This window comes from Chenopodium quinoa, unplaced genomic scaffold (genome assembly GCF_001683475.1).
Source record: "Chenopodium quinoa cultivar QQ74 unplaced genomic scaffold, ASM168347v1, whole genome shotgun sequence".
Classification (NCBI taxonomy): Eukaryota; Viridiplantae; Streptophyta; class Magnoliopsida; order Caryophyllales; family Amaranthaceae; genus Chenopodium; species Chenopodium quinoa.
The window spans coordinates 256,985-275,722 of NW_018744290.1; the positions used below are offsets into that span (position 1 = coordinate 256,985).

The 18,738-nt window shown below is 36.9% G+C and overlaps 4 protein-coding genes across 5 annotated transcripts; all 4 read right to left on the reverse strand.

Annotated features, from left to right (window-relative positions):
* Positions 1-895: 895 nt before the first annotated feature.
* Positions 896-2,001, reverse strand: LOC110695309. Its single transcript, XM_021872567.1, has one exon. The coding sequence runs from the start codon at positions 1,739-1,741 to the stop codon at positions 896-898; it is 846 nt and encodes a 281-aa protein (XP_021728259.1). The 5' UTR covers positions 1,742-2,001.
* Positions 2,002-4,583: 2,582 nt separating this feature from the next.
* LOC110695056 (NADH dehydrogenase [ubiquinone] 1 beta subcomplex subunit 7-like) lies at positions 4,584-9,720 on the reverse strand. Its single transcript, XM_021872249.1, has 2 exons — positions 9,293-9,720; positions 4,584-4,896 (listed from the first exon to the last, which is right to left on the reverse strand). The coding sequence occupies exon 1, from the start codon at positions 9,617-9,619 to the stop codon at positions 9,326-9,328; it is 294 nt and encodes a 97-aa protein (XP_021727941.1). The 5' UTR covers positions 9,620-9,720; the 3' UTR covers positions 4,584-4,896; positions 9,293-9,325.
* A 2,016-nt stretch (positions 9,721-11,736) lies between these two features.
* On the reverse strand, positions 11,737-13,243 carry LOC110695348 (fasciclin-like arabinogalactan protein 21). The gene has a single exon (XM_021872597.1). It carries the CDS (start codon positions 13,137-13,139, stop codon positions 11,925-11,927), a length of 1,215 nt encoding a protein of 404 aa, XP_021728289.1. The 5' UTR covers positions 13,140-13,243; the 3' UTR covers positions 11,737-11,924.
* A 1,102-nt stretch (positions 13,244-14,345) lies between these two features.
* On the reverse strand, positions 14,346-18,351 carry LOC110695057 (protein NRT1/ PTR FAMILY 8.3-like). 2 transcript variants are annotated; one of them, XM_021872250.1, is made up of 5 exons: positions 18,144-18,351; positions 16,882-16,987; positions 16,545-16,762; positions 15,562-16,118; positions 14,346-15,350 (listed from the first exon to the last, which is right to left on the reverse strand). In XM_021872250.1, the coding sequence occupies exons 1-5, from the start codon at positions 18,192-18,194 to the stop codon at positions 14,567-14,569; spliced, it is 1,716 nt and encodes a 571-aa protein (XP_021727942.1). In that variant the 5' UTR covers positions 18,195-18,351; the 3' UTR covers positions 14,346-14,566. The 2 variants fall into 2 exon arrangements, with proteins under 2 accessions (XP_021727942.1, XP_021727943.1); XM_021872251.1 differs by lacking the exons at positions 16,545-16,762; positions 16,882-16,987; positions 18,144-18,351 and adding an exon at positions 16,203-16,538.
* Between the last annotated feature and the right edge of the window lie 387 nt (positions 18,352-18,738).

Here is an 18,738-nt window from a genome sequence, read left to right on the forward strand (position 1 = left end):
ATGTAATAACGATGTCCCGAAGAATCAAAACAGGAGATGTCCAAATATCACTATGTATAATATCAAACGGCAAAGTAGTAGAAGACATAGAAGAATAAAAAGGCAATTTAATGTGTTTCCCTAGAACACAAGAATGACAAATGCTAGAACTAGTAGTTCGATTACATTCAATGCTTTTATTACTACGAAGAGTATGTAAAATACTCGACCCGGGATGACCTAAACGATCATGCCAAAGAGAAGGTGCTAACGCTGCAAAACTTGAAGGTGAAGAATAAGTTGTGGAAGTGGTGTTGGTGAGAGGATAAAGATCACCCGTGCTATTACATCTCATTATTGGCCACCCCTTCCGATAGTCCTTCACAAAGAAACCAAAAGGGTCAAACTCAACAGTCACATTATTATCGGTTGTAAATTTCCGAACTGAAATTAGATTTTTAATGAGTTTGGGAGCATGGAGAACATTGTTTAGGGACAAGGGAGGATTAGGGGAAGAGAGAGTAGTATGACCACAACCGTGAATTGGAATAGTATGACCATTACCAACAATAATACCATGATGATTGCTCAAATTAAAATAAGACGAGAGATTACCGTTGGAGGATGTCATATGAGAAGTGGCTCCGGTGTCCATGTACCATGAGGGGTCGGGTTGATTCAACGTCATAGTGTGCATAGCCGCTTCAATGTCGGTTGGAGCGTACTGCGTAGGCTGAGTTGAAGCTGCATAGGCTTGTGGACGAGGACCCAATAGACCAGGCTGCTTTGCTTGTGGGCCTTGAGGACGAGCCCAGCCCAGATTGGGGTATGGGCATGGAGGGGTAGCCCATCTAGGAATCCATCCCCAACCCGGGTACTGTGCCCATTCCGGCTGCTGCCAGGGAGCCGGAGGAGCCTACCACTGTTGCTGCTGGTGACCGGAGTTCCCTCGGCCGCCACCTTTGCCACCGGAGTTGCCACCCTTGCCACCGCCGCCTTTTCCACCGGAATGCTTGCGGTTGCCTGAATTTTTCTGCTTATTGCGGCCACGAGAACCCCCAGCATTATCATGACCATCGTCAGAATTATCCCGGGACTGAATGACCATGGCTGACGCAGCCCCTGTTGCGGCTTGCTTTGCGAGACCGGCCTCCTCCAGCGTAAGCATCGACCGTGCTTGAGAAAACAGAGGAAGAGGATTGCTCTGGCGAATAAGGGTCGCAACTCCCTTGTAAGCCTCGGTAAGACCCGAAACCAATTGAAGAACCAATCTATTATTGTCCACTGGAGCAGCAACACCGCGCAATCGATCGGAGAGACTCTTGAGATGCTGACAGTAAGCAGAGACGTTTGGAAAATCCTCCATTTTGGTGGTCGAAAATTCCTGTTCAAGGGTCAAAGCACGAGAATTCTGATTATCCTGAAATAAATCACGCAACCTATCCCATGCCTCCATTGCCGTGGCGTCTGGTTCCATGATGGTGAGCAATAGGTCGTTGGAGATGGTGGAATAAATCCACGAGAGGACAGCAGCGTCCAGAACAGACCATGTCTCCTTTTCCTCGTCAGTGACAGGGACCTTCGCCTTCTCCTTAGGCGGAGGGATAATATGGTCTAACACCTTGTGAGATCGAGCATGAATTTTAAACAATTCAGCCCAAGTAGAGTACTGTGCGTCCGTCAATTCGAGAACAACAGGGATGTTGTGCTTGATATTGTTGACAGTAAGAGCAGGGTGGAAAGAGGATTTTGATTCCCCCATAGCAGAGAAGAAGAAGAAGAGAAGAAGAGTAATGGCGGAAAGCTAGGGTGCAGCGGAAGAGTGATCGCCCTAGACTGCTGATACCATAAAAGAATGTTTTCCGTGAGTCGTTTCCTTCATCGCTCATTAATATTTATACAAATATACACAGTATCATCTAGGCATAATCCTAGGCAAATATCAAGGAAACTAACTAAAACATATCCTATAAACTAGGAAACAATATATACGTTGACTAAGCTAATAATTTACATAATTATCTTAACAATAAGTATAATTACTAGCTAATTCAAACAACCAAAACAAAGTACTTACAATACAATTAAGTTGATCAATCATACAAACTACAACCAATATTGACTCGAAATAAGCTCTCAATCATCTTTGCTTTTTATTTATATTATTACAAGTTTGACAAGTTAAACATTAAAAAAACATGAAATATAAGTCATTTTGAATGATTTACTACGAGTAATTAGTTTATTGTACAAAATTCCTCTCTCCTCTGCTTATTATCATTTAGATTAGAGAGAGCAAATAAGGAAATACGTATTAATACAAAAACATTCTCCTGGTCTTACATATATATCTCTATAACAAAGTATTTTAATTTTCTAAATTATGAAATTCTCAACGTGTGCATTACAATAAGAAAAGCCCTATTTTATAAAGCAAAAAGAATGCATTAGTTGATTGCCAATTATGTGTAAAGTATATACTCCCTCCGTTCCATAATACTTGACACATATACCATTTTCGTCCGTCTCAAAATACTTGACACGTTACTAAATATAAAATGGGACCACTAATAAAAAAAATAATTTCCTATACTCTTTTTAGGACCACAAACCCCAAAACGGCAAAACCCAATTAAATCCTACATTTTCTCTCTCCTCACTACCCCCACCTCCCCTGCTTTTTATTTTCTTACAATATAAAAATACAAAAAAGAATCCTTTATATACTAAACAAATGTCTTAAAACTACGTGTCCACCCCAACGTCCTAAGTATTATGGGACGGAGGGAGTATATGACGTTGATAACCATCACAACTAAAAACACCTAGACGATTCCACAACTCCATTCAATGAACAATGTTTTACTTCTAGAAGATCTGTAAAAAGTTTTTCTAAGTGTTAGGTAATGCCAATTATATATGTGTTACTATGCCAAATCCCCTAGCTACTTGGGGACTATTTTCACATATCTTGAGAGAGGAAGATAACATAATTGTGGCCATTAATGCACGTTAATAATTATATCCATCACTTTGATTAATGACTTTCCGTATAATACAAGCGTTAATAGTGAGAATTTAACCAAAAATAAAAGTATACGAAGTAATTGATATATTGGTACAACAATTATTTCTGCTAAACATGACTTTATAAACATATTGCATGTAGTAAGGTATAGTTTTGAATTGTCATATTAATGTGTTATGCATCGTACACGTATACACTTGTAGTTTTACATACTACGTATCATTTTATTTAGGTAAGAAAACCAGGCAGACAACCCGAAACACTGTTATTCAACATTTCTCTAAAAATAGCCTTTCTCTTGTACAAGAGTACTTCATATACGGAGTATTGTGCAATTTCAAAGCGACAGACATAATATTAATTGTCGAGGTAGACTATTAGGAGTAATGCTTTTACTAGTAGCACTACAAATCAATTAGTAAAACAAAATAATCCAAATTTCTACAGTAATAAGTAAGCAAAGATAGAGTGCAAGTAGAATTCATAGACAAAAAAAGAGCTCCTGAAAAGGATAATAATGAGAGTGAAAGTGACTTGGGTATGACATTTTATGTAAAATTCTCCCAGTAAGTTATGATTTCTGAAAGTCATGGATTTTGAAATTTCTTTTCCAGTGCAGGTATTTTTGGACCCACCCTTGTTTAGCCTTTACCACAAACTCATGTTATTTTGCATGTTTTCGCAATGTCCATGATTTCTGAATATCATCTTCAATCCAAAGTTTACCATCCATCCATCCATTTGATCTGCTTCCTTTTCATGTATCTATTTAGCTGATGCTAATCAGCTTGTCGTTTATCCGTCTACTGATAGGCAACAACTCGAACGCTCCAACCCACAACGTACGTTTTGTAAGTCTATCTGATATCCGTTAACGTAGTTGTCATTACGGACCTAACAATTGTTTTTGAATAGAGGGGAACTTATTAGGCTTAGTAAACTCGGGAGTCAAAAAGAGCGCATAAGTCACATGTCCTATAACTGATTTAACTATTTAAGTAGTTATCGTGCCACACTACAAAATTTGACACCCGAGGTATATATGAGATGTATATGCTCGACGCCACAAACCCACCTAGATAAACACATACAAGTATAATTTAACACGCCTCTTACAGGCCTCTACACACTCAAGTAGTCAAGCAGCTCTATTTGGAGAAAGATCAGGTCATTCTTACGAGTTTAGGCTACCAATAAGGGCCAAATATGTCAAACCAGTTTATCCAATTTACAAGAATAGAAAATAGAGAATTTTCCTCTCCATCAAAAGTACAACTGTTGAGAGAACTGACTTGATAACAAGCTGAGATTACACATCAAAGGACAAACGTGCCGCTACAGCGCTACTTAAATGGGGCGGGGTGAGAAAGCGAAAGAGACAGCTATTACTCGTATGAAGGACAATTTGTGGAACCAATTACATTCTTGATTATGAAAAGACAGAATACAAAAATCTCAGACTAAAGAATGCTCTATGATGTTAATAGCCAGCAGCTCATCACCAACATGGAACTGATCTGATAATTTAAGAAGAAACTTCAAACTCGCACCTACCACAGAAATTTTTGGACTTCTATAGTTGGTCAAAATAAATTTATTACTATGCCCAAACAATTGAGCACCGCTTAGAGAATTTTTTCTACACAATAACAGTCAAGCAGAGATTAATAGTCTGCAAATCTGTTCCATGAAACTGATTACTATAACCAGAGAAGAATACAACTCAAAAAAATTCTGAATAACCATGTTAAACATGAACTTATTGTAACATGGATTGAAAGAAAATAAAAGTACTTTCACGATGATTATCAAATCCAGTACGATAACAATTCCAAGCAGTACAACAAACCAAGAAGGCCATGCATGATGATCAAAGTGAACTCAGCAACCTGCAAAGAAGATCAAGTATTTAATTAAGAATGTAATGGACAACACAAGATACAATAATTGTTTGTCAAGAAAAAATGGACCAGAAGGGCTACTGCCTTGAAGCAACAACCAAGGCATCAGGTCACTAGTGCACTAAATTATGTTCTTCCATCTAGATTTAAGTAGACACGTTTTTATCTCATAAATTAAAGATATAATCTTTTCTAACTTTCTATTTTCTTTTTTACTTAAAAAAACTCTCTGAGTCTTGTTATTTCAATCTTCTATTAATCACTTTATTTAAGGGCAAATAATAATACTACGAGTAATAAAAAATCAAAGACAAACCATCACTATTTAAGGTAATGTGACATCTTTTTAGGACGCCGTTAACTATACATGACTACTAATCTTGGACAGAAGTAGTGGTTCAAAAGGTATCTTCAAAGAAAACTAAGGTCAAGGCTACCGCTGTATCTGCAGCATGTAGTCATATTATAGTTCTTCGGATGGAACTGAAGCAATAAACCACAAAAAGGATAAACAATCTCTAATATCAATAAGAATGGCCAACTTCAACGATCCAAAAAGTTTTCTAACACAGACTACTGTTGAAGAAAGAAGATTTGAGAACAGGGGAAGAAAGGATACAAAATTAATGATCTAAAAGGATGTCACTGCAACTCAGTTGCTAAAACTAATGTTAACTCCAAATCATTACAGAAAACACAACAGATATTTTAAAGGCATGAAGCAAACAGAACTAATGTTGACTACAAACCAGAGCAGGGCAAAGGAGGATACATTCTTTGGTGAATGTACTATATGAAGGAATTTGATGAATACATCTTTGTCCTTAAAGAGATTTCAATTAACCCCCCCCCCCTCTCTCTCTCTCTCTCTCTCTTAATTACAAGTGTTGCTAGTTGCCAGTGACAAGGAGCAGTCTAAGAGCACATGGTGAAGTACCATCCAAAATCAGAACTTAAACTAATTCCAACTGGAGTTACATAATTAGAAAGTAATATCTCAGCTCAGAGCAAAATCATCTCACATCTCATTAGCTTCATCTAATATAATGCAGATACACAATCTATGCCAATGTTGGGACTATTACTGTCACAAAAGAAACATGCCAAATGTGGTAACTGGCAGCACCAAAATATCCAATTTTACAACTCCTCAATTCTGCTAATAGGCATGTTCAATTCTGTAAATCCTCCATTCTCTTCATGACACCGAATGTCAATTCTGCTGTATCCCAAAGAGATCAATTGCTGTCAAGCAAATGATTAATTTTCCTAATAGACCATTCACAACTTTTCTAAATACTGAATCACTCCTGAAATTGAACAGATCAATAATACATAAATACACTGCAATACTCCACCAATTATCAGACTATGTCAAGCAATTGATCAAATTTCCTAAAAAGCCATTCACAACTGAATACTAAATCACCCCCAAAAAATGAACAGATCAATAATACTGAGTTCACTACAGTACTAAACCAAATTTCAGGCTAAATCAGGTCATATCATATGTCAAGCAAACTGAGGAAAGATTCTTTTACGCACCCAGGTGTAAATAGAGGTAGGTCCTCTATAGGTAATTTTTTGCTCATTTGATATGTTTTACTCATTTAAAGAAAAAGAAATGGGAAAATATATCAAATCATGGAATCAGCAAAAAAAAAATCCACTTGGGTGCACATAACTCTGGTGCACCTAGGTGCATGTAAGAATTTTCAGAATGAGGAAGGCTGCACTAGTTCAATCAGCCACAAAATCAATAATTAAGATTAATTGCCAATTAGCCAAAGAATAATTCTCTAATACTCATGCAAAACCTCAGATGTCACTATGTAAATAATAGCACAACTATCATAAATGTTAATTTTAATGGCCAAACGGCTACTACCTAAAATGCTTAAACTGCATCGTATGCCAAATTTTACTAAATGCCAAAGTTTAGCCAAAATCTAGCACATAACAAACTATACTTGATACTAATATTATTCACTATATTTAATTTGACCTAGAGATAAAAAAGTTCACTGATTGAATCCTAGTTGACTTCATTAAGTTAGGGCACATTACTGAATTAGTCATCAGAGGCCCCATCACACCAATCCAACCAATGATTATTTCAGAAAAATGGGCTGACCAAGGAGCAAGTGTGTCATGAGAAACACAAATGTGCTTTCTCCTTGCAGTCATGTCTACCTAACAAGTTAAAATTTTAGAAGAAAAGATCTGCCCAAAATGAGGACGAGACACAAGGCACAAATGCAAGAATGCAAAGATTGCCAAAAAGCATTCGCCAATGGTTTAGGAGTTTAGCTCCATTAATTATGCCAATAAGCAGACTCTTCAACTTCTCAAAGTTAACTGCCAGCGAATGTAGAAAGGCACCCTCAAACCAAATGGTCCAAGATATTTACTGTTTGTTTGCCATAGTAGCAACTTTGAAATTCTTGTTCAAACCAAAACAATTCTTGATAAAAGGAGGACTCCGTGGGATGACACATGCATATCATAAGTAGACAAGGCATTACTTTTGCTTTTTAACATATAAAATGCTGCTTTGAAGTTACTTACTTTTAGAAACTACTTCGAAAACTCTTGATCAAACTACACAACTTCATAATAAAAGGCTTAACTCCAAAGAATGATATAAGCATTAACCTTCTTCCTTCACTTCACCCAAGTTACTACGACATCGCAACAAGTCACAATGTAACAGAGAATTTACTTAAGAATGAAGCAGAACTAGCATGAAAAAATAAAGTAATTTTCCCACAATATCACTAGATATATACCCCAGGCATCTCAAGTCCATATTGGTGAAAAGCCGATAATTTTTCCTTCCTAGCCTGGTAAAGAAATAATGTAGTTTCACAGTCAATAACATCTAGTATCCTAGGCTCCTAGCCTTAATCATAACTACTCTTAACAAGGGCCTTCATATCCACTCTATATATTATACTCATCACTACATGAACGCTGAAGTACTGTACAGAAATGACAAATAGCACCATTCTGGTTCCCCAATTCTACTATTTGACAAGGCACACCCATTTTGGACACAAATCCTATTTTTTAATTGGACAAAGGTAGAAAAAGAGCTGTTACTTGGAATTTGGTGAGAAAAAAAAAATGATATGAGTCATCCAGAAATTTGTTGTTTCTAATTTGATAAAATTCCATCATCCATTTTGTTTGTAGGGTTCCACAACAAAGTATTTCTATAGACATTTACAATTTACCCACAGCAAGATTCAGCTCACATCACCTTCTATTTGCCTCCTTTCTTTGGCCTTTGGCAGCTTAATAATTTCCATAGGTTAAGAAAAATTAAAAAAAAATGCTAAAGAAGAGGTACCTAAGGTAAATGACATCAAATTGTAAACTAAACAAATTTCATTGGGCTGGGAAACATAGCTTCCCTATCACCGCTCTATTCTGTCTTTTCCCCTGGCATTTTTGACTGGGCACAAGAGGTATATAAATGCATTAGTAGAGTTACTTAGCTTCTCAGCGAACAAAAGCCCCAAGCTATACCTATAATGTTTCTTTTTCATCAATTGATGCTACAGAATTCAGATCTTTGACATATCTGTCAACTTTACACGGGCATGATTGGCCTAGATTTTCACGAACAGATATCCATAAAAACTGTCATTCTTCACACCTCCCTTTCCTTCTCCCCATCCCCTATTCCCCTACGGTTGGAAACACACCCAATTATACCAACTTAAAACAAGAACGAGACAGTTTGGAAGTGAGCTTTGATGTGCTTCTCCAGATGCAACACATATGGCAAATTCAAATCGGTAACGCCAAGTACTATAGTTTCCCATACATCATGCTTTCAATTGTCTTCAACTATCCAAAACTAATAGGTATGTAAGCGACAATTAACCGTGCAGAAAGGGAATATCAAATTCAACTAAATTTTGATTCAGTTAACAACACTGCCAAATTCTAGGTCCATCAAATCATTCAAATTATTACGAAATCAAGAAAATCAACAGAGGCTGGATAACAGCATCCAAGCAAATGCATATTTCAATGACAACTGACAAGTAATTCAATACGATTCGATCCTCTTGTACCAAACGGAAATGCAGATTTTAGAATAACTAAAAAATAGTCATTGAAAATTCATCTTGCTACCAGAAACACCTAATCAGATCATATCAACACAACAAAACCCTAGAATTAGCATAATTAAATACGTCAACATTCAAAACCCTAAATTGACATCAAATGAGACATTTAACCTAATTAACAAAGCCACCCAAAACTCAAATCGATCAAATCAAAAATAAAACGCAAAATAAAACCCTAATTTAGCAAAAACAATCAAATCACAAAAAGTAAAATAAAATCAAAAAGACGATCAGAAACATACCCAATTGAAAACGAAGAAGAATCGAAAATGGAGCTAAGCATTAGCAGTTTTGGGAATAAGAGGGATGGATTGTTCCTGTTGATTCTTCTGGCCTTCGCGAAGTTTCTGGGCAAGAAGCATACGTTCCATGACGAGTTCATACTCACACTTCTCATAAACATGGCGCTCATTTTCGCACTTCCAGGGAAGGTAAAACTCGGATTGTCTGCATTTGTTGAGGGGTATCAGAAGATGTGCGCATTGATCTCTGTAAGGGATTGGAACCTTGTTTTCCACCATTTCTTGTTGGGTTGCAATCATCTTCTTCGATGAACCTGGAACCTCCATTTTCTCTCTCCTCTTTCTTTCTCTCTCTTCTCTTTAGCTTGCGGCTTCTTTGTTTCGCTTCCACAGACCCGAGTGTAAGCAAATACGGAGAAACAATGCCAATAGATCAAATTTTTTATTTTTATTTTTTGGGAAATAAAATTCTTAAAAGTCAATGTTATTTTCATATTTCATGCTAAAAAGTGAACACAAAGTTTCATATGCGGCTGGTCATACCATGTGGTCGGAGTTACTAAGTCAGTCAGGGTTATCCGGTCATTGTTTTAGTGTGTGTCAGTCGGCCACACAATATGGCCAGCCACCTAAAAACACGCTGGAAAGTGAATGCTTACATATGAAACAAATCGGCCTAGGTTTATCATCTATATAATAGTTGGGCATCTATCATTGTGTGTTAAGATATTAAATGCCTACATATAATATAAGCCAGCCCGGGTTTATCATCTATATTAATGGTGGGCGTCTTTCATATTGTGTTGAATCTTAGGTTCGGGTTGGGTTCGGTTCAGGCCCGTTTTTCTTATGCCTACATGGCTACATATGACATAAGTCAATTCGAAATTATCATATATACACCGTATACACGTTGGGCGTCTATCGAATGACATTATTGTGATTGTTTTGTTTGTTTTTTTTTTCTATTTTTCAAAGCATTATTGTGAATGTTTCGATTTTGTGCTGCAACAATATACAAGTTTATTATCTTTTTGGATAACTGACATTTATGGGTGAAATTTTAACTCGTGAAATGAAGTAATTAATCGGCATAAAAACGAGAGTAAATAGAATGTTGACAACTTAACATCCATCTAGATGATTGATCATTCCATAACAATTTGTCTCACATAATAGAGAGAAGACCTAGCTCACGTTTTCTTGTGCGACGAGGTTCATAATGCTTTGACAAAATCATCAAAGATTAATATGAATAAGTGTTTCATGATAAAGCCAATGCAAACCATTGATACTAGAAGGCAATCATAGAATGCTTTCATCAAGGCACAATAAAACATTAGCATGACGATTACCAGATATGTGACAAATTCTCATATCAAATCTATTTAAAAAATATCAATTATAAAAGTAGATTGAGAATCCAGTGGATCCCCAAAAAAACCGTCATCACATTTAATTTTAATACGATTAATTTTTTTTAAAAGGTTTGAATAAGGTGACTTGTATCACATCTAATTTCAAGGGCAATTAACATTAGCATAACAATTAGATTAAAGATAAAACCAAAGATGTGTTGTTAATTCTCATATCAAATCTATTAAATGAAGATTGAAGATCAATCATAAATCAATAATAAAAACGTATTGAGATTGCAATGGATAGAATCCCCCTCCCCCCACCCCAAAAACAAAAAAGCTATAGTTATTTTTTTTTTTTTTTTTTTTTTTTGAAAGAACAAAAAAGCTATAGATAGTATGCAACTTGTTTATCAATTTCATAATACAAAGAACATACGAAGTACATTAATTAAGTATATTCTCTTAGTATATATAGAAATCATAAAGGTTATCGAATTTAATTTCAATACGATTAACTTTCTTAAAAGGCTTGAGTAAGGCGACTTGTATCATAATTGATTTATTAACCCTCCCAACTATTCTTTCTCTTCCATAATTTACATGAGGAACTTGCCTCTACTTTTGTCAAAATGGTACCATATACACTACTTCGTTTGCCTCCTTTTGCATTTGCGCAAACAAATTTGAACTAATTAACAAGCGAGATGTTTATATTATGGAAATAACAGAACTTTAAGGTCCATTTAGGATTTAGCACACCAAATAGTAACAATAATATTTAATATCAAAATTCTACTTAAATTAATACAGTATTGAGAGTAGGTTCCACTAACCATGCATTTTCAGATTTTCACTACCCACTTTTTTAGTTAGTTAGGGAATCTGTTATCCTTGGCACAATGATTTGCTTTGCTCATAACAACTTAACAAACCACACAAATTCTGTTGTAAATGTCATAATTCCATTATTTTCAAATTTAGTCAAGCTTCATTAAACCATTTGCTAATCAATACTTAAAACAGAGTTAACAGAAATGCAAAGATAAAAAATTAAGAACAGAGCACAAAAATTATTCTACCAAAACAAAACTTCATTTCTATCAAAATTTAACAACAGATTTCTTCAACTAGAAATCAAATTACATCCGATATTTACACTCATTTCAGACTAAAAACAAAGATTATTAGTAACCCTAAAATCAGGCTAAAACAGCAATTAACAGAAAATAGACCTAATTCATCAAGTTTAGTGGACTAAGAAGATGAACAGATCACAGACCTTGATGAATATCATCAATCATCTCAACAACTGATTTCATCACAGGAGAAGGAGCAGCAGGCTCAGTAGATTGACGCACATCAACAGAAGTGGAATCTCCCACACTAGATCCTGACCGTCTAGTACTAACAGCAATCGATTGACGAAGGTGAGGAAAAGGAGAAGCGAGTCCATGAATAACAAGCTTGGAATTGTAGATTAGGTTAGGGTACTTGATTTTGATGTAGTTGATTCTTACCGGAGACATCACACCGCCGCCGCCAGGGGTGGTGATTGTGAGAGTTTCGCCGGATTCTAGCGTCGGAAAAACCGTCGACACCGGGAGAGATTCGAGGTCGGCGAGTTTTAGCATTTGGTTAGGGATTACGTGGAATCTGATGCTGTGAACGTAGGAGTGGCCGCCGTGGAAGATTGTGGAGTCGTCGACGGCGAAGATCGTCATGTTGTGTAGAGTTACAAGCTCAGCGTACTTGATACGCATCGCAAGTGCGAGGACGCTGTAACCGCTCACTCGGAGACGGATCATCGCCTCCGCGAGCATCACGCGGTTGAGCGCCATGGCAGGGGAAGGATGAGGAAGATTGAGAGACGTCATCTTGTCCATTGAGCAGGAGTACGGCGAGACGTGAGAGATGAAGCCTTGAAGGCCGTGGATGATGACGTGGTCGCCGATGTAGAGGTTTGGACGAGTGATCTGAGCGCCGCTGATGGAGATTGCGGTGGCGTTAGCGGCGGAGGTGACGGTAAGGCAGCGGCCGGGGAGAATCGTCTCTATTTTCGTGCCGAAAATGAGGCGATTGAGGTAATCGCTGGGGTACAAGCCTGAGACGGTGTGCTCTTGCAGAAGCAGAGCGAGCGAGCACGAAGGACAGGCGCGAACCGAGGAGTCAACCGGAGCGAAGATTGTGATAGGGCCGAGCCACGGGAGGTGCGAGGCGGAGGAGAGAGAAAGCGAGTGTGACGCTGTTGCAAGCTCGTGGAAGCCGAGATCGCTGAGGATTTTGGTGATGGTGGTGAGATTAGAGAGAAACTGAGGTTGATTCAGAGCTTCGGAGGAGGAGAACGGAAATGGCGGCGAAGAAGGTGAAGGTGAGGAGGAAGATGATGAGAATGTGAAGGTGGAGGAGGTTGTATCAATGGCGGAAATGTGTGAAACAGAGGTGAGAATTGCTAAGAGGATAATGACGACCTGAAATTGAGACGCCATTGTTGAGAGCTTCAAAGGAGGAGAGAGAAAGTTTTCTAGACAGAGAGAAAAGGGTTTGAGTTGTAAGAATGAGGAAATGGTGGGAGTGTGGATTCAGGTGACGGTTGTGGTGGCGGTATATATAGGCGCGAAAATGGATTCATTCAGAAACAGAAAATATCCTTTCTCTTTCCAGAACTTTCTTTCCTAGTTTTTTTTTTTTTTTTTTAAAAGATTCTTTCCTAGTTTTATCCATTTCCATTTGGGATTTATACTTTATACTCCGTAGTATTTTTTTTCCTTCATACAAGTATATTACATACTCGTATTATCCTTTAAAAATATGTTACTGGTAAAATTAATGAGTACCATATTTTTATTTAATTTTAAAAATTATTTTTTTTACAAAATTACTATACTACTCCATAATTGTTTTTAATTTACTATAACAGTAGTTATTACGATGTCAACAAATTATACGGAATAGCAATTGAAATTGTGCCAATGTAGGAACCTATGAGTGTTGATAAAAAAAAGTTGTATGCTATTTATACTTTTAAGCTATTTGATTTTACTTATATTACAATTTTCAAACTAATTTAACATACTTCGTACAATTTTACCATCAAACACATCAATACATCATTTATACTCTCCAATCATTGTTTTTCAAATAAAATTCATAGTACAAATATATACGTAGATATGTATATATATACAAACATTTTTTTATACATACAATTGTTTTTGATATAAATTGTGAAATCTACTATGATTTTAATTGTGGAACTAAGATCAATCTCAACCAAGGGTTACCCTTGTAGCCTATTTTCGAGTATCCAAAAGTTTTCACATTTTAAATACCTCCATTATATATGAGGTTAGTCATTCATGAAGTTGTTAACATAAATCACACTATCTTTTTTTCGAATGCTACTTAAATTGCATTATCAAGATAGGCAGAATGACCCTATGAACATTTTAAAGAAAGCAAGGAAATTCGAACAAATGTTTAATTTGGACCAAAAGTTAATGATCTCATAGTAATTATTGAGTAAAATAACAAAATGTAAAAAACGTTAAAATTCATTGTTGTATGGTCAAACTTTCGCCCTCATCCGCGCTTTAATAGAATAGTTACCTTGCAGGAAGTACTTCCGCGCTTTAATAGAATAGTTACCTTACAGGAAGTACTTGGAAATTAAAGGTAAAGGGGAAAAGGACAACTTGGAGCAAATATAAAAATGATAATATAAATAATACTTACATATTCTGTAAAATTCATCTCAGGCATTTTTTTTTGAGGGTTACCAGTCTCACCACCAATCATTTTGATTCACTCAGAAATTAAAAACTTGCTGAAATTTGAAAATTTGAGAGTTTTTAGCATCACAAATTTGCAACATAATTGACTATTTACTGCTTCACAATCACTATATGCAGAATTCCTATGAAGCCCTTTTCTGTTTATACTTCATGGCACAGAAGAAGTACACCAACAGGTTCAACAAGCTAAAAACAGCCCATAGAAAGAAATAATTATAAAGCTGACCCTTGTCTAGATTATCAGGTATCCACCCGGGTTTCCCCCCAGAAGTTGTAATGGCTGTCACGATCGTTAGGACAAGCGAGTTCAAGTAACTTCCCAATGAAGATGTTAGAAGTGAGAATGCAGTACACAAACTTCTCATGGCATCGGGTGATTGATCATAGAAGAACTCCATCTTCCCGATGTAGAAGAATATCTCTGCAGCCCCCATCAGGAAGTATTGAGGGATTTGCCAGAAGATGCTAACTGGCCCTGCTAGACGTCTGATCTCAACTAAACCGGCAGCTAGCATGCAGAAAATGGAGATGACTTGGCCGATACCCATTCTTTGCAGCTCGGAGAAACCCTTTGGTTTGCCTGAAAACTTCCTGGCTACAGGTACAAATATCTTGTCGTAAAAAGGGACCCAAAAAATGATGCTCATTATACTGAAAGTTGCCAGAGAGGCTGCTGGGATTGTAAAGGATCCTACTGCTCTGTCCATGACCATTCCTTGCTCGATGAAAGTAGTCGACATTTGTTCATACACTGCTGAAAAGACAATTGCAGTTGCCCAAATAGGGACCATATGGATCAAGACCTTTAGTTCTTCGACCTGTGTTACTGTACACAATCTCCAACTGTTGGAGAAGTCCTCCGTTTTCATTTCAGTAGCTGACAAACAAGCTGCTTTATCCAGGAACCTGCAGGGATGCTCGGTATGTTTAAACACACAGTACATACTACAGATATACACATATACAAGAGCAAGAGGGGAAAGAGACCTTTGAATCAGACAATTCAGAGCTTATCTATAATTTCTCTATAACTTTTAAGATTTGTTAGACCGTAAATGTAAATTGGTGATACATAAATAATAAGAAAGCTAAAAGATGCAAGTGATGAGAAAATTACTTCATTTCTTCAGTGTGCTTCAGCTTTCGACTTCCTTCAATTGCTGAATGTGTGTCTGAGGTCTCATACAGAAGACTACTATCTTGTGGAACCTCCAACTCGAATTTCAACATTGATGCAACTACAACCTGGCATATCCTTGTTAATGGACTACCACCTGGACTTTGAAACCGGTAGAGTGGAGTTCCGCAAAAGAAAAACACAATAGAAACAACCATGAATAAGGCAGGAATTCCGAACCCTATGCCCCATCCGACATTTTCTTGTATCCAAACAATTACAGTACTTGCCATAAGGCAACCAATGCTGATAGCAAAATAAAACCAATTGAAAAAAGATGCCTTCTGTAACCTCTCACTAGGGTCCGTATCATCAAACTGATCAGCACCAAACGAAGAGATACATGGCTTAATCCCACCCATTCCCAGTGAAACTAAATAAAGCCCTGCATATAATATTGCATACTGTGATGGGGTAGCTGAAGGGCAAATGAAACCCTCACATTCAGCAGGCTTAAACATCGGAACTGATGCAGATAGGGTCAGAGTAGACATCCCCTACAAACATAAGAACAGTATGTCATCAGATAGAGGGACTTAATAGAGATATAAGGAAGGGGAGGGGGTTGGATGTGTCTTTACCCCTCCACCCCTAAAAGAAGTTAACATCTTGTAGTTTCTGAAATTCCACAAAGAAGTTAGCATTCCGATTCATTAAGATTTTCCTATCTATTTTTTCCTTAAGATTGGGCCCCTCACCGACCCCTTCTCCTTGATATCTGCCAAAAAGATGTTAAGCCTACTTTAGGGACGAAGGGGGTATCATTGTAATTTGGTACTGTCACTACGATGCATGATAGCAAATGCACATAGCACTATAGCAGTCAATAGGATAAAATTGATCAAAAATATTCAATGATCTCATCAGTTTTAGTCTAACATGCAGAAAAAGCAGAGTGGGACAAGAAAAAATCAAGAAATTACGAGGAAATGAATCATGGAGAACACAGCAATCGTCCAATATTTTCCCCAATATGCATCAGCCAAGAAAGCTCCAATAAGAGGTGTTACATAACATGTGCCTGACCAGGTGGAGACCATCTTTGCAGCGGAGACATTTCCTTCATGCAATTTTTTGGTGAGATAGCTAACCAGGTTTGTATTGACACCATAGAAGGCAAGACGTTCACAGACCTCATTACCTGTGCACAGAAGGGAAAAGGAGGCAGGGGAGAGTTAAACGGTTAGGACTTGTGATTAGGGAATTCGTGAAAAAATATTTAATGTTGCACAAAGACTAGCATTCTGCAGTCCAACACACCAAGAATGAAGATGCAGGCTCTCCAATTTCCAGTTTTGCTCTTGAGGACAGGCTTCCCTGAAAAATCTAGTGAGCCATCTCCAGTGGTTAAATTACAATGCTCCTCCTACAAAGATATATATACAAATCAGGAGCAGAGAAGTAGTCCTTCAAATCAGCAAAGCTTTACCAAGACTCTAAACAGTGGACATCTCAGAAGAGTCGATACTGGTGTCAACTCGAACAAAGTAGATATTTAAAAAAATCTCAGCTTATAAGCTGCCATTGTCAATGGCTAGCAGGCATAAGAAGCAAATATAAATAAGTCCTGATTACCAGTTCAGTAATTTGGCCGTCCAAGTTGTCTACTAGATTGACACTTTTCAAAGGACTAATAACTTAATCTAACAGGATTAAGATTGATACATACTTCAGCATTCATTCTTGCTGAAACAACAAAACTCAAGAATTCTACAAGTCAAATGTCTCACTGACTCATTTAGCTTGATGAAGGAATATAAGAGCGGGTTTTGCATTATACATGAGCCATACAGCTGAAAAAATTTATAATCGGATGCAGGCAGCATATGAGATTTGGGTTGACAAGGCCATCTCATGCAAGATTTTGCCTGGCATGAACACGAGCCAGTCAGAACTCAATAGTCCTACGGAAACTAAACCAATATTCCAAAAGCAGTAGCTGATTATCAAGAGTATCTATCTTCTTGAACTTGAGGTAGTCAGAACTCAATATTCCATCTAAGACCGTCCCCTAAAAATAGCCCCATTTCCGTTTTTGACCATGGGGTCCAAAACTTTATTCTCACATACAATACAATTGGCTCGACCACTTTTGCCTCGTATCCATCAACTCCACTCAACCAAAAAATAACAAAGTAATTAATGGCTTAGGGACAAACAATTAAGGACGGAGGGAGTAGTAATCACAGTGAATAAAGAAAACAACAAGAATACTTTATTTTTATAAGAATAAATTATCTTGGATACTGCAAAAACCATATCTTTATCCCCCATATCTAATCCATAATATCTAAGCAAAAATTTCAACCCTGGAAATGGCTCGGACTTGAGGTCTACCCGTTACCAAAACCCGAGCCGTTTCCGTGCTACATATTACATAAACAAGTACTAGAACAACAACTACATTTAAAACTCCGATTTCCGAACAAACAACAATTTTAAGACATAATCAAACAACTAACAACTAACCAAGCATGGAAATTCAACAAAGAAAGAGGTAAATCAAAGAGTAAAGTAAATACCTGAAGAAGTGCATCTTCCAGAAGAAGTAGCTGATCATCAAGAGTACCCATTTCTTAAACAATCTGCTAATGTCTTCTTTCTCTCTCTAAACCTTGTAATTACTTTCTTAATCCACTTGGCCTTCAAAGTTGTATCCACCATAGTTTGAGTTTAAATTACTTAAAAAAACATTGACGTTCTCAAATTCTACAGTATTATTATTAATAAATAATAATTAATTACGAGTACTATAATACATGAAACATTAATATTTGAAAGTTATAGTAGCTTATATTCATTAAATGACAAATAACATAAAGTCATGATATGACGTGTGGAGCAATTTGTGGCATTGACTTGCATGATATTTAACATTAAAATCTAAAATGACCCATTAAAATACAGTCCAAAAGATGAAAAAATGTGTGGATTGAAAACGGCATGATAATTGCACAGTTTTTTGCGTTTAGCTTTAGCAACTTTCATTTAGAATAAAATGTATAATCTTCTTACCAAAAGAGAGAAAAGACCAAAAGAAGGGTTAACAAAAGACGAAAACTAAGGGTCAAGTTGAAGTATCCCCTTCTCCCCTTCCCAAAAGGGTACCCGGGCGAA

Coding starts and splice junctions, on each gene's coding strand:
- LOC110695348 (XM_021872597.1), bottom strand. CDS start 13,139: ATGGCGTCTCAATTTCAGGTCGTCATTATCCTCTTAGCAATTCTCACC.
- LOC110695309 (XM_021872567.1), bottom strand. CDS start 1,741: ATGGGGGAATCAAAATCCTCTTTCCACCCTGCTCTTACTGTCAACAAT.
- LOC110695057 (XM_021872250.1), bottom strand. CDS start 18,194: ATGGGTACTCTTGATGATCAGCTACTTCTTCTGGAAGATGCACTTCTT. Junction 16,988..18,143: donor TGGAAGATGCACTTCTTCAG/GTATTTACTTTA, acceptor ATATCTTTGTAG/GAGGAGCATTGTAATTTAAC. Junction 16,763..16,881: donor AGCCTGCATCTTCATTCTTG/GTGTGTTGGACT, acceptor TTCTGTGCACAG/GTAATGAGGTCTGTGAACGT.
- LOC110695056 (XM_021872249.1), bottom strand. CDS start 9,619: ATGGAGGTTCCAGGTTCATCGAAGAAGATGATTGCAACCCAACAAGAA.